A 13,393-nucleotide genomic window follows, 5' to 3' on the forward strand; every position below is an offset into this window, starting at 1 on the left:
ACACAGAAGGTCTCTTTCAGGAGAGATGCTGAGGTGCTGGAGGGTGTCCAGAGAAGGGCAGCAAGGCTGGGGAGGGGCCTGGAGCACAGCCCTGTGAGGAGAGGCTGAGGGAGCTGGGGGGGTGCAGCCTGCAGCAGAGGAGGCTCAGGGCAGAGCTCATTGCTGCCTGCAGCTGCCTGCAGGGAGGCTGTAGCCAGGTGGGGTTGGGCTCTGCTGCCAGGCAGCCAGCACCAGAAGAAGGGGACACAGCCTGGAGCTGTGCCAGGGCAGGTCTAGGCTGGATGTTGTTAGGAAGTTGCTGTCAGAGAGAGTGATTGGCACTGGAATGGGCTGCCCAGGGAGGTGGTGGAGTGGCTGTGGCTGGAGGTGTTGCAGCCAAGCCTGGCTGGGGCACTTAGTGCCATGGTCTGGTTGGTTGGGCAGGGCTGGGTGCTAGGTTGGGCTGGCTGAGCTTGGAGCTCTCTTCCAGCCTGGCTGGTTCTGTGGTTCTATGATTCTTGCTCTGATCTGGAAGCTTTCCCTGTGTCACCTGCTCTGCCAGGGGCTTGGACTCGATGGTTTCCAGAGGTCTCTTCCCACCTCTCCCAGGCTGTGACTCAGTGAGCCCCCTGGGCACAGCCCAAGGGAGACTGCCAGTGCTGAGTGAAGGAGTTTGACCTCCCCACTCCGATGGAGCCAACCCCCGGGGCCAGCTGCTCCCTTTCACTTCTCAATCCCCTCGGCAGGAAGGAGCTGAGGGAGGGCCCGGAGGGGTTTAGCATCAAACACATTTATTTCACCTCTACTGAGTACAAGAACAGTAAGCACACACGCACACACCACCGAGCACTGGGGGGTAAGACCGAGGGGAGGAGGGGAGAGGGAGGGCAGAGAGAGCCCAAGGGAAGTTAGTGAGGGCACAGCCGAGCGGCGCAGGCGGTTGGTAAGGTGCTTCTCAAAGAACAAGAAACCTTCTTCTCCTGGTTACTGGGAGTGTTATTACTCATGCAATGGCAGGCCAGGTTTGGAATGGATCTCTGGGGTCAGGTTAAAACAGGCACTGATGTCTCCCACCCCTGCCCACAGCAAGGTCCCTGGAAGAAAACAAGCAGTGAGCGGCTGGCTGAAACCAAGCGAGGTGCTGGGGGGGCTGAGCCCCTGCTGCTGAGCAGCAGAAGCCCACACCCGGCCAGGCAAGCAAGCAGGGAGCCTTTTGCTCTCCTTTATTCCCTCCTCCCTAAGCTTCTAAGCACTGCCACCCCTGAACACACCGGGGGAAGCCAGGGGCAGGACCTGCTCACTCCAAACGTTAGCTCACCGCAGTCCAAGCGCACAGCAAAGTCCTAACTCTGTAAGGCTGCTAAGCTGGGCAGGAGCCTCCTGGGGTTTGTCACTGGGCACAGCGTGGCAAAAGCGAGCACCTCGTGTCACAGCTGCCTCTGGTGGGCCCTAAGGGAGGCAAAGCCAGGTGGGGTCCTCGGGAGCCTGCGGCGGGCAGCACGCCGAGGGATGCTGGCACCACCTCTGCCCTCTGCCACACTCCCTGCGAGTGCCACTGCTGCTTGCAGCTGCTCTGGGGTAGTGAAGATAGAAAAGAGAGCAGTGGCCTCATTGCAACTGCCTGAACTCTTTTTGGCTTGGTTGGCAGCCTGGTCTCTAAAGGGGGCTGAAGCTGTTCAGGTGGAAGCTGGGGAGAGCCTCAGAGGTGCTGGCAGTGCTGGCAGCAGGTGGCAGTGCTGCCCAGCTGCCAGGCAGCCTGTGCTCCTGCCTTTCACGTCTGCAGGAGAAACCTCGCTGCCAGAAGGAGAAGAGACTCTACAGGGACATACCAGCAAGCCACTGGGCAACTGCAGCTGCCAGGGGGCAGGCTCTGGCCTAGGGCAGCACAGGTGGTGAGCAGAGCCTGCCCACAACATCCTTGTGGCACAGGCTCCCCTGCCCTGTCACCCTCTGAGCCTCTGCAGGACCTCCCTCTGGGCACAGCCTGTGTGAGGGCTGGGAGACTGAAGGCAAAACGGTGCAGAATCCTGGGCCTGCTTCCTCGGGAGCTGGAGGTGATTCCAGGAAGGAAGCCTGCTGAGCTCCTGTCCTTGCTCAGTTTGGTGCTAAGCCTACCCTAAACGCCTGGTTCACAGTGTACGAGGCCCTGGGCTTGGCCCATGGTCCCCTTCCAAAGGCAGCTGTAGAGGATGCCTGTGGCTGCAGGCTGAGCTGGGGGGAGGCAGCTCCAGGACATGGCCCCAGCAAACACCTTCTTACGGAGGGGGCCTGGGCTGCTGGGGATGCTCTGTGGTGCTGCTGGCAGCACAGCCTCTGCAGTGCCTCAGCAGGGAGGTGACAACCCCCCTCTGCCTTTGACTCAAAGTTCAACTGGATCCATTGCTGGGGTCCAGAAACAAAGCAAAGCCACCCCAAGTGCCAGCAGGGCTCAGTGGGCTGGAGGGGAGTGATGGACGCAGCTCCCAGCTGACTCTCATGGCTCTGGGTGGGCACCAGGGAGACAAATCCTGCCTACAGCTGCTGGACCTGCAGCCTCGACCTCCTTCCCTGCCCCTCCAAGTCACCACTGCCCCTCCAAATCCAACCACCCTACGCTGCAGCCCAGCTGCTGGGACACCGGCCAGCTCTTGCCCTCTCCCCTCCCGCCGTGGGACAACAGCAGCTGAAACCTTCCCCACTCTCTTCCTGCAGGCCTGAGAGTCCCTCCCGTGGCCTGAGAGCCTCCAAATGCACCAACCACAGTCAACCCAAGAGTTAAATCATCACATTTACCAGCACTGTTGAGTTATTGCAGGCCTGCTCCCTCCCTCCCCCGCTCCTTAGCGATAATAATATACAGAACTGAAATGCACATCCATATGAAACCCCTGCAGGCTGCTCTGTCATAAAGGAGAAACCATTTACAAGCTCCTTTGTGTGGTCTGCAAGGAAATCCATCCTTCAAACACCTTCAGAGAACAAGAGCTTGGACAAGTGCACAGAGGAGAAGAGAAGGAAAGGAAGGGGAAGAGTTAAGAGAGGCCCCAAACGAAGCAAAGGAACCTGCGTGGGATGAGGAGGGGGAAAGCACACTTGGGGATCAGGAGAGACCTCCAAAGGGGATCCGTTGGACGCTTTGCTCTCTTCTCTCCAGAGGTGGGGAAGGGTTTTGCTTCTGGCTGTGGGTTTGCTTTGCCTTTGCTTTCACTCTGCTTCCTCTCTTGCTTTGTTGCAAAGCAGTTTCGCCTTTCCCGTTCGGTGCGCGACAAAGGAACCGAGGAGGAGTTGAGATCCTCTCAGGTCACATGCAAGAATGTGGCTCCTCAGCTTGTTCACCAGGTTGCTGAGATGATGATGAGGAGGAGGAGGAAGAGGATGCTTTCAACTCTGGTTTTGTCAAGCAATCCAGGCATTGGTTGCCTCGTTCTCCTGCAGAGGGTCGGCTTCGTGTCTTGGCGGTGTTTGTTTGCTATTCGTTTCCAGCAGATAGCAGCAGTGCAAGGATGCATTTTTTTTTCTCCTGGTTTTTTTTTATATATATATATATATATAAATGTATGTATGTATATATATATATAATGTATTTGCTATTCCTTTCATTTAAAAAAAAAAACCAAACCAAACCCCAAACCCAAAACCACAAACCAAACAATTTGTGTCTCTCTCTCTCTCTCTCCGTGAACGTCGCGGCCGCAACGGCAAGCGTCTCGCTGACAAAGCCAGCAGGAAGGTTCCTTTCTCCACTGCTCTCCAGGTTGCAATCCAGATGTCAACTTCCCACAAACGTGGTGGTCAAGATTCCTAGGCAAGGCAGGTGGAAAAGAGCAGACGTGGGGTTAAGAATCGTGGAATGGTTTCGGTCGGATGGGAGCTCAAAGCTCAGCTGGTTCCAGATCGCCTGCCATAGGCAGGGACACCTCCTGCTAGAACAGGCTGCTCAAGGACTCATCCAGCCTGGTCCTGAACACATCCAGGGAGGTTGTGGAGCACAGAAGCACCCAATGTGATCTTTGATCACATTGGGTGCTTCTGTGCTCCACAACCTCCCTGGGCAACCTGTGCCAGGGTCTCACCACCCTCAACCTGTGCCAGTGTCTCCTCAACCTCGCTATCTATAATCCACAACCTCCCTGGGCAACTTGTGCCAGGGTCTCACCACCCTCAACCTGTGCCAGTGTCTCACCACCCTCCCTGTCTATGATCCACAACCTCCCTGGGCAACCTGTGCCAGTGTCTCCTCATCCTCCCTGTCTATGCTCCACAACCTTCCTGGGCAACCTGTGCCAGTGTCTCACCACCCTCAACCTGTGCCAGTGTCTCCTCATCCTCCCTGTCTGTGCTCCACAACCTCCCTGGGCAACCTGTGCCAGTGTCTCCTCATCCTCCCTGTCTATGCTCCACAACCTCCCTGGGCAACCTGTGCCAGTGTCTCACCACCCTCAACCTGTGCCAGTGTCTCCTCATCCTCCCTGTCTATGCTCCACAACCTCCCTGGGCAACCTGTGCCAGTGTCTCACCACCCTCAACCTGTGCCAGTGTCTCCTCATCCTCCCTGTCTATGCTCCACAACCTCCCTGGGCAACCTGTGCCAGTGTCTCCTCATCCTCTCTGTCTATGCTCCACAACCTCCCTGGGCAACCTGTGCCAGTGTGTCCTCATCCTCCCTGTCTATGCTCCACAACCTCCCTGGGCAACCTGTGCCAGTGTCTCCTCATCCTCCCTGTCTATGATCCACAACCTCCCTGGGCAACCTGTGCCAGTGTCTCACCACCCTCAACCTGTGCCAGTGTCTCCTCATCCTCGCTATCTATAATCCACAACCTCCCTGGGCAACCTGTGCCAGGGTCTCACCACCCTCAACCTGTGCCAGTGTCTCCTCACCCTCAACCTGTGCCAGGGTCTCACCACCCTCAACCTGTGCCAGTGTCTCCTCATCCTCCCTGTCTATGCTCCACAACCTCCCTGGGCAACCTGTGCCAGTGTCTCCTCATCCTCCCTGTCTATGATCCACAACCTCCCTGGGCAACCTGTGCCAGTGTCTCCTCATCCTCCCTATCTATGCTCCACAACCTCCCTGGGCAACCTGTGCCAGTGTCTCCTCACCCTCAACCTGTGCCAGTGTCTCCTCATCCTCTCTGTCTATGCTCCACAACCTCCCTGGGCAACCTGTGCCAGTGTCTCCTCATCCTCTCTGTCTATGATCCACAACCTCCCTGGGCAACCTGTGCCAGTGTCTCCTCATCCTCCCTATCTATAATCCACAACCTCCCTGGGCAACCTGTGCCAGTGTCTCACCTCCCTGGGCAACCTGTGCCAGTGTCTCCTCATCCTCCCTGTCTATGCTCCACAACCTCCCTGGGCAACCTGTGCCAGTGTCTCCTCATCCTCTCTGTCTATGATCCACAACCTCCCTGGGCAACCTGTGCCAGTGTCTCCTCATCCTCCCTGTCTATGATCCACAACCCTCCTGGGCAACCTGTGCCAGTGTCTCCTCATCCTCCCTGTCTATGATCCACAACCTCCCCGGGCAACCTGTGCCAGTGTCTCCTCATCCTCCCTGTCTATGATCCACAACCTCCCTGGGCAACCTGTGCCAGTGTCTCCTCATCCTCCCTGTCTATGATCCACAACCTCCCTGGGCAACCTGTGCCAGTGTCTCACCACCCTCAACCTGTGCCAGTGTCTCCTCATCTTCCCTGTCTATGATCCACAACCTCCCTGGGCAACCTGTGCCAGTGTCTCACCACCCTCACTCTGAAGAACTTCTTCCTAACATCCAGTTTACATCTCCCCTCTTCCCATAAAGACTTCCCTGGACAGGGAATTTGGAACCACTCAGGACCTCTGCTAATTAGCAGAACTCTTAATCAATCCCAGCCCTGAATGTTTTTAAGGCCAGGCTGGATGTGGCTCTGAGCAACCTGCTTCAGTGTGAGGTGTCCCTGCCCGTGGCAGGGGGCTTGGAGCTGGATGATCTCTGAGGTCCCTTCCAGCCCTGCCAGTTCTGTGACTCCCTGATAATTCCCCAGGCTGGTGCAGGGTCATGGAGGGGATGGAGCAAAGCTGGAAGTGGGAAGGTGCAGATTGGATGTTAGGAAGAAGTTCCTCAGCATGAGGGTGCTGAGAGCCTGGCACAGGTTGCCCAGGGAGGTGGTGGAAGCCTCATCCCTGGAGGTGTTTAAGGCCAGGCTGGATGTGGCTGTGGGCAACCTGATGTAGTGTGAGGTGTCCCTGCCCATGGCAGGGGTTGGGGCTGGATGCTGCTTGGGGTCCCCCCCAGCCCTGCCAGTTCTCCTTTACTTGAAGGCCCTGAATTAAAAGTGGGAGGCTCCCTAAGCAATGCAAGCAGGGTCTGGGCTTGCTTCTTTGTACTGTGGCAGAGAAGCTAAGCTCAGGCAGGTGCCAGAGCCTCTCCTGCCCTTCCAGGCTGCCCTGGAGCTGGCTGCTTTACAAGCTTACAGCCTGCCAGTGGCAGTCTGCTCGTGCCATGGTAGGCCTGATGGGCCAAAAGTGCCCTTACCCCTCCCTGGCTTGCCCAGGCAGGCTGCTCTGCTCTGCCCTTCTGCTGTGGGGAGAGGCAAGGAATGGGCACCTGAGTGGCGCCAGAGGAATGGGCACCTGAGTGGGAGCAGAGGAATGGGCACCTGAGTGGGAGCAGAGGAATGGGCATCTGAGTGGGAGCAGAGGAATGGGCACCTGAGTGGGAGCAGAGGAACTGGCACCTGAGTGGGAGCAGAGGAATGGGCACCTGAGTGGGAGCAGAGGAACTGGCACCTGAGTGGGAGCAGAGGAATGGGCACCTGAGTGGGAGCAGAGGAATGGGCACCTGAGCGGGAGCAGAGGAATGGGCACCTGAGTGGGAGCAGAGGAACTGGCACCTGAGTGGGGCCAGAGGAATGGGCACCTGAGTGGGAGCAGAGGAATGGGCACCTGAGTGGGGCCAGAGGAATGGGCACCTGAGCGGCGCCAGAGGAATGGGCACCTGAGCGGGGCCAGAGGAATGGGCACCTGAGTGGGAGCAGAGGAATGGGCACCTGAGTGGGGCCAGAGGAATGGGCACCTGAGTGGGAGCAGAGGAATGGGCACCTGAGTGGGGCCAGAGGAATGGGCACCTGAGTGGGGCCAGAGGAATGGGCACCTGAGTGGGAGCAGAGGAATGGGCACCTGAGTGGCGCCAGAGGAATGGGCACCTGAGCGGGGCCAGAGGAATGGGCACCTGAGTGGGAGCAGAGGAATGGGCACCTGAGTGGGAGCAGAGGAATGGGCACCTGAGTGGCGCCAGAGGAATGGGCACCTGAGTGGGAGCAGAGGAATGGGCACCTGAGTGGCGCCAGAGGAATGGGCACCTGAGTGGGAGCAGAGGAATGGGCACCTGAGTGGGAGCAGAGGAATGGGCACCTGAGTGGGGCCAGAGGAATGGGCACCTGAGTGGGAGCAGAGGAATGGGCACCTGAGCGGGGCCAGAGGAATGGGCACCTGAGCGGGGCCAGAGGAACGGGCACCTGAGTGGGAGCAGAGGAACTGGCACCTGAGTGGGAGCAGAGGAACTGGCACCTGAGTGGGAGCAGAGGAATGGGCACCTGAGTGGGAGCAGAGGAATAGGCACCTGAGTGGGGCCAGAGGAATGGGCACCTGAGTGGGAGCAGAGGAATGGGCACCTGAGTGGGAGCAGAGGAATGGGCACCTGAGTGGGGCCAGAGGAATGGGCACCTGAGTGGGAGCAGAGGAATGGGCACCTGAGTGGGAGCAGAGGAATGGGCACCTGAGTGGGAGCAGAGGAATAGGCACCTGAGTGGGAGCAGAGGAATGGGCACCTGAGTGGGGCCAGAGGAATGGGCACCTGAGTGGGAGCAGAGGAATGGGCACCTGAGTGGGAGCAGAGGAATGGGCACCTGAGTGGGAGCAGAGGAATGGGCACCTGAGTGGGAGCAGAGGAACTGCTTTCTGCAGAGGCTGTGGGGAGGAGCAAGAACACTCTGGCTTGTCTGGACGTGTCCTCCTGCTCCCCCTCCTTCTGTGCCGGGGGAAGCAGCCACAGGAAGGGAAAACCAAGCCCTGGCTTCGCCCACTCTGGCCAAGCTTGGCACAGTGCCATTCTGACTGGCTGATCACAGATCCACGTGCAAAGCCCAGCAGCCTCGGGCTGTGTGGATAAAAAGGGGTGAGCAGGCAGCACAGTGCTGCTGCTGCCTCACTGCATCCTGAATTTTGCCTGCAGACTCCTCTGCTGTGCTAGTTTGAAGCTGGCTGGAAGGGTTTGGTGAGAAGGATTAGGTGCTAGGCTGTGGAGAGGACCCAGAGCTGATGGCTGCTGCACTCAGAGGCTTGCTGCTGAGATGCAGAAGAACAAGAACACAAACACAGATGACAGAGCTGCTCTCTGGCTCTGGCTGCCTCCCTTCTCTCCCCTACCTGCTGTCTGTGTAACCAATCCTTCTGCTTCCAAACCCCCCTGGCTGATCCTCCAAACTCACCTCGAACGTAAGGCAAAGCCTGGGAAAAGGCAGAGGGGTGGAAGGGGGGTGGAAGGGTGGCTGGGAGCCCCTCCTGGGGGCTCTGGTTTCTGGGAGGGCTGCTGTGTTTCTCTCTTGCCTTTACCTTGTCTGTAGCTGTAGATATTGTCACTATCTGCTTGTATCCTGTGCTAAGCTGTGGATAGAAACCTCCATTCTAATGCCCAGCTTGGCTGAGTCTAGTCTGGGTGATCCCATAAGAGTGGAGGGGCAGGGAACACCCAAACCATCACACCCTGCCTGGAAAGCTCTAAATGCCTGCAGGCAATTGGCCTGCACAGCCAGCCTGACACTGTGCCAGGACTGCCCCTGGCATTACATCCTGCCTGCCCCTCTGCAAGGCTTCTGCTGAACTGGGAACCAAGAGGAACCAGGTCAGAGACTACGCAATAGACTCCCAGCTTGCTGAGAAGAGAGCCTGGGGAGCTCACACAGCAACCCCTCCACCTGCCTCGGGTACTGTCTGACATTGTTTGGTGAGTAAAGAATTAAAAGCCTCTTCCACTTCACTCCTTGGCTTCTGCCATAAGCAGAAAGGAGCTTCCTGTGGCCTCTAGTGAATAATTGTGCTGTAATTAACCACAAGAACACTGCTCAGGCCACACCTGGAGTGCTGTGTCCAGTTCTGGGTCCCTCAATTCAAGAGAGATGTTGAGGTGCTGGAGGGTGTCCAGAGAAGGGCATCAAGGCTGGGGAGGGGCCTGGAGCACAGCCCTGTGAGGAGAGGCTGAGGGAGCTGGGGGGGTGCAGCCTGCAGCAGAGGAGGCTCAGGGCAGAGCTCATTGCTGCCTGCAGCTGCCTGCAGGGAGGCTGTAGCTAGGTGGGGTTGGGCTCTGCTGCCAGGCAGACAGCACCAGAAGAAGGGGACACAGCCTCAAGCTGTGCCAGGGCAGGTTCAGGCTGGATGTGAGGAGGAAATTCCTGGCAGAGAGAGTGATTGGCACTGGAATGGGCTGCCCAGGGAGGTGGTGGAGTGGCTGTGGCTGGAGGTGTTGCAGCCAAGCCTGGCTGGGGCACTTAGTGCCATGGTCTGGTTGGTTGGGCAGGGCTGGGTGCTAGGTTGGGCTGGCTGAGCCTGGAGCTCTCTTCCAGCCTGGTTGATTCTGTGATAAGAATCTTCTCTTCCAGTACCATGTTTGTGTTTGCCACTTGAAGAATTAAGTGCTCCAATTCCACCTGTTCCCTGCATGTATAAACTCCCAAACCATTGTGGTTCTGAACCTTGGGAATAGCTTTTGTGGCCACATTTAATGTCAGTAAACACTTCCCAGAGCTAGTCACAATCCTCACCTGGGTATCAAATGCACATTATTGATTTGGCACAACTATCAAAGGCAGAAGGTAGAGAATCTGACAGCACAAAGACCCAGTCACACTTGCCAGGAGGCCTCTGCTCATGCCCCTGCAGCCTGGCTGCGTTTCCCAGCAGTGAAGCCTCCCTCCTCCTTTCCACCATGCTCCTCTGCCCCTCAGCTGCTCTGACAGCAGCCAAGAGCTGCAGCAGTCCAGCCTGGACAGAGCAGGGGCTTAGGAGTGGGGCAGGACTCCTCCGGACAGCTGTGCCCTCCAGAAAATCACCCTGGGGCTGTGACATGTGCAGGGTCTCTGTGTGTACAGGACAATCTGGGCACCTGAGCAGGACCAGGGCAAGGGGCACCTGAGTGGCACCAGAGGAAGGGGGCACCAGAGGAAGGGGGCACCTGAGCAGCACCAGAGGAAGGGAGCACCAGAGGAAAGGGCACCTGAGCAGGACCAGAGGAAGGGGGCACCTGAGTGGGACCAGAGGAAAGGGTACCTGAGCGGGACCAGAGGAAAGGGCACCAGAGGAAGTGGCACCTGAGTGGGACACCAGAGGAAGGGGGCACCTGAGGAAGGCGCACCTGAGCGGGACCAGAGGAAGAGGCGCCAGAGGAAGGGGCACCTGAGTGGGACCAGAGGAAGGGGCACCTGAGTGGGACCAGAGGAAGGGGGCACCTGAGTGGGACCAGAGGAAGGGGGCACCAGAGCGGGACTGGAGGAAGGGGCACCAGAGGAAGGGGGCACCTGAGCAGCACCAGAGGAAGGGGCACCAGAGGAAGGGGTCAGCTGAGCGGGACCAGAGGAAGAGGCACCAGAGGAAGGGGGCACCTGAGCAGCACCAGAGGAAGGGGCACCAGAGGAAGGGGGCACCTGAGCAGCACCAGAGGAAGGGGCACCAGAGGAAGGGGGCACCTGAGCAGCACCAGAGGAAGGGGGCAGCTGAGCGGGACCAGAGGAAGAGGCACCAGAGGAAGGGGGCACTTGAGCGGGACCAGGGGAAGAGGGCACCTGAGGAAGGGGGCACTTGAACGGGACCAGGGGAAGAGGGCACCTGAGCAGGACCAGAGGAAGGGGGCACCTGAGGAAGGGGGCACCTGAGTGGGGCCAGAGGAACTGCTTTCTGCGCAGGCTGTGGTCTGCTGTTTTGGACTGGCTCGGCAGAACCTGCAGCTGAGTGTTTCTGCCAACCCACAACACTGGCATCACTTCTTGCCCTCCCAGACCCAGGGGCACAAGCAGCTCCTTTCTTCTTCGCATGCCAATGCCTCTGCCCCCTCTGCTGGGCAGCACAGCAAGGTGACAGCTGCAGTATGGCTTCCAAACCACAACCATGCACCCATGCCTGGAGCCACCCTCACACTGCAACTGCTGGCCAGGAGCTGCCACTCTCAGTGCCAAGCAGCCAAGCCCAGCAGCACCTGCAGCTGGTAGGGGTGAGAGCCACTGGCCCAGCTGCACCCACACCTCAGACAGCAGGCAGAGGTCACCTACCTGAGGTTTCTTGTCCCTTTCCTCTGGAGAAGGCTCTGTTTCTCTGTACACCACAGCTTTGGTTACCAGCATGTCAGGATGCTGCAGCTTTGCTTCCTTGATTGCTAAAGCCAGTGCCTAGAAACCAGAGGGATGGAAGCATTCAGTGTCCCTCCCCTGCAAGCTGCTGTGCTGCTCTCAGCCAGCCAGGGCCAGCAGGCAGAGAGCAGCTGTAGGTGAGGGGGACTCCATGGAATCAGCTGGAAAAGCCCTTCAGGATCATCCACTCCAACCACTGACCTAACACCACCATGGCCACTAAACCATGTGCCCAAGTGCCATGGCCACACAGTTCTGGAACACCTCCAGGGTTGGGGACTCCACCACCTCCCTTTACTGTGAGAGTGGTCAGGGATTGGCACAGGCTGCCCAGGCAGGTGGTGGAGTCCCCAGCCCTGGAGGTGTTCAGGAAACCTGTGGCCATGGCACTTGGGGACAGGGGTTGCTGGTTGCACTGGATGACCTCAGAGGGCTTTGCCAGCTCTGAGGTCCTGTGAGGGACCAGAGCTGAGTGCTCACAGCTGGGTGCTGATTTCTCCTCCAAAGGGAGAATTCCCTTCCAGGAGCCATGCCAGCTTAGCTTCCACATCAACCTCCAGAGCTGGGGACTCCACCACCTCCCTTTGCTGCCAGAGTGACCAGGCATTGGCACAGGCTGCCCAGGGAGATGGTGGAGTCCCCAGCCCTGGAGGTGTTCCAAAACTGAGTAGATGTGGCACTCTGAGACATGATCTAGCAGTCACAGAGGTGCTGGTTACAAAGTTGGTCCTCATCATCTTGGAGGTCTCTGACAACCTTAGTGAGTCTGTGGTGCCTGCTGCAGGGAGTGCTGGTGGCAGCTGGGCTGGGGCTTCACCTGTGTGCCACTGCAGCCCATGGGGACCTGCTTCTGCTGGCAGCTTTGGGGCCTCAAGGGTCAGGGTTTGGAAGAGAAGGATTTGGCAGAGGGAGGGTGAGGAGACACTGGCACAGGTTGAGGGTGGTGAGACACTGGCACAGGTTGAGGGTGGTGAGACCCTGGCACAGGTTGCCCAGGGAGGTTGTGGAGCACAGAAGCACCCAATGTGATCAAAGATCACATTGGGTGCTTCTGTGCTCCACAGCCTCCCTGGAGGTGTTCAGCACCAGGCTGGATGAGGCCTTGAGCAACCTGTTCTAGTGGGAAGTGTCCCTGCCCATAGCAGGGGGTTGGAACTGGCTGAGCTTTGAGCTCCTTTCCAACACCAACCATTCCATGAGGCAGAACCAGCTGCATATGGGTCAGCAGCAGGGTGGGGGCAGGCAGAGCTGGGCAAAGCAGAGCATCCTGCTCCTACCTGGTCCTGGTCCACATCTTCATCCCCTGTGATGATGATGCGCTTCTCTATCCGGGTCTCGGAGAAGCCTCCTTTCACAGTCTGCAGGAGGAGAGCAGCCTTTAACTGCAGCAGTACAGGCTGGGAGGTGATCTGCTGGAGAGCAGCCCCACAGAGAGGGACCTGGCAGTGCTGGTGGATAACATCCGTGGCACAGCAACGTGCCCTGGTGGCCAAGAAGGCCAATGGGATCCTGGGGTGTGTTAGGAAGAGCATCCAGCAGAGCAAGGGAGGTTCTCCTGCCTCTCTCACTGCTCTGCCTTCTTCCCCATGCTGCACAGAGGCATTTGAGATCCTACTGAAGTTGGCATCCCTGACAGGGTGGCTGGAATTGCTCTGTGCTGCCCTGTGATGCCTCCCCAGGCTCTGGGCATCTGTTGCTGGGGGGCATTGAGCAGAGTGTGTCCAGCAGATCAAGGGAAGTTCTCCTCCCCCTCTACTCTGCCCTGGTGAGACCTCATCTTGAGCACTGCCTTCAGTTTTGGGCTCCTCAGTTGCAGAGGGACAGGGATCTGCTGGAGAGAGCCCAAGGGAGGGCTGTGAGGATGATGAGGGGTCTGGAGCACTGCCTGGTGAGGAGAGGCTGAGGGGCCTGGGACTGCTTAGTCTGGAGAAGAGCAGACTGAGAGGGGATTTAAGCAATGTCTATAACCCTCTGAGGGCTGGGGGTCAGGAGGGGGGTGCAGGCTCTGCTCACTGCTCCCTGGGATAGGGCAAGCAGCAATGAATGGAAGCTGC

The 13,393-nt window shown here is 58.3% G+C and overlaps 1 protein-coding gene across 10 annotated transcripts in view; it reads right to left on the reverse strand.

The window, feature by feature from the left end:
* Positions 1–753: 753 nt before the first annotated feature.
* The window catches only part of EPB41L1 (erythrocyte membrane protein band 4.1 like 1), a 96,126-nt gene continuing 83,486 nt past the window's right edge, over positions 754–13,393 (reverse strand). For all 10 annotated transcript variants that reach the window (XM_064167764.1, XM_064167759.1, XM_064167765.1 and 7 more), the window contains 3 exons: positions 12,617–12,697; positions 11,262–11,378; positions 754–3,759 (listed from right to left, as the gene is read on the reverse strand). In XM_064167764.1, the coding sequence (XP_064023834.1) occupies positions 3,751–3,759; positions 11,262–11,378; positions 12,617–12,697 (207 nt within the window). In that variant the 3' untranslated portion in view covers positions 754–3,750. The remainder of the gene's footprint in view (positions 3,760–11,261; positions 11,379–12,616; positions 12,698–13,393) is intronic.

Source organism: Pogoniulus pusillus, chromosome 29 (genome assembly GCF_015220805.1).
Source record: "Pogoniulus pusillus isolate bPogPus1 chromosome 29, bPogPus1.pri, whole genome shotgun sequence".
Lineage (NCBI taxonomy): Eukaryota > Metazoa > Chordata > Aves > Piciformes > Lybiidae > Pogoniulus > Pogoniulus pusillus.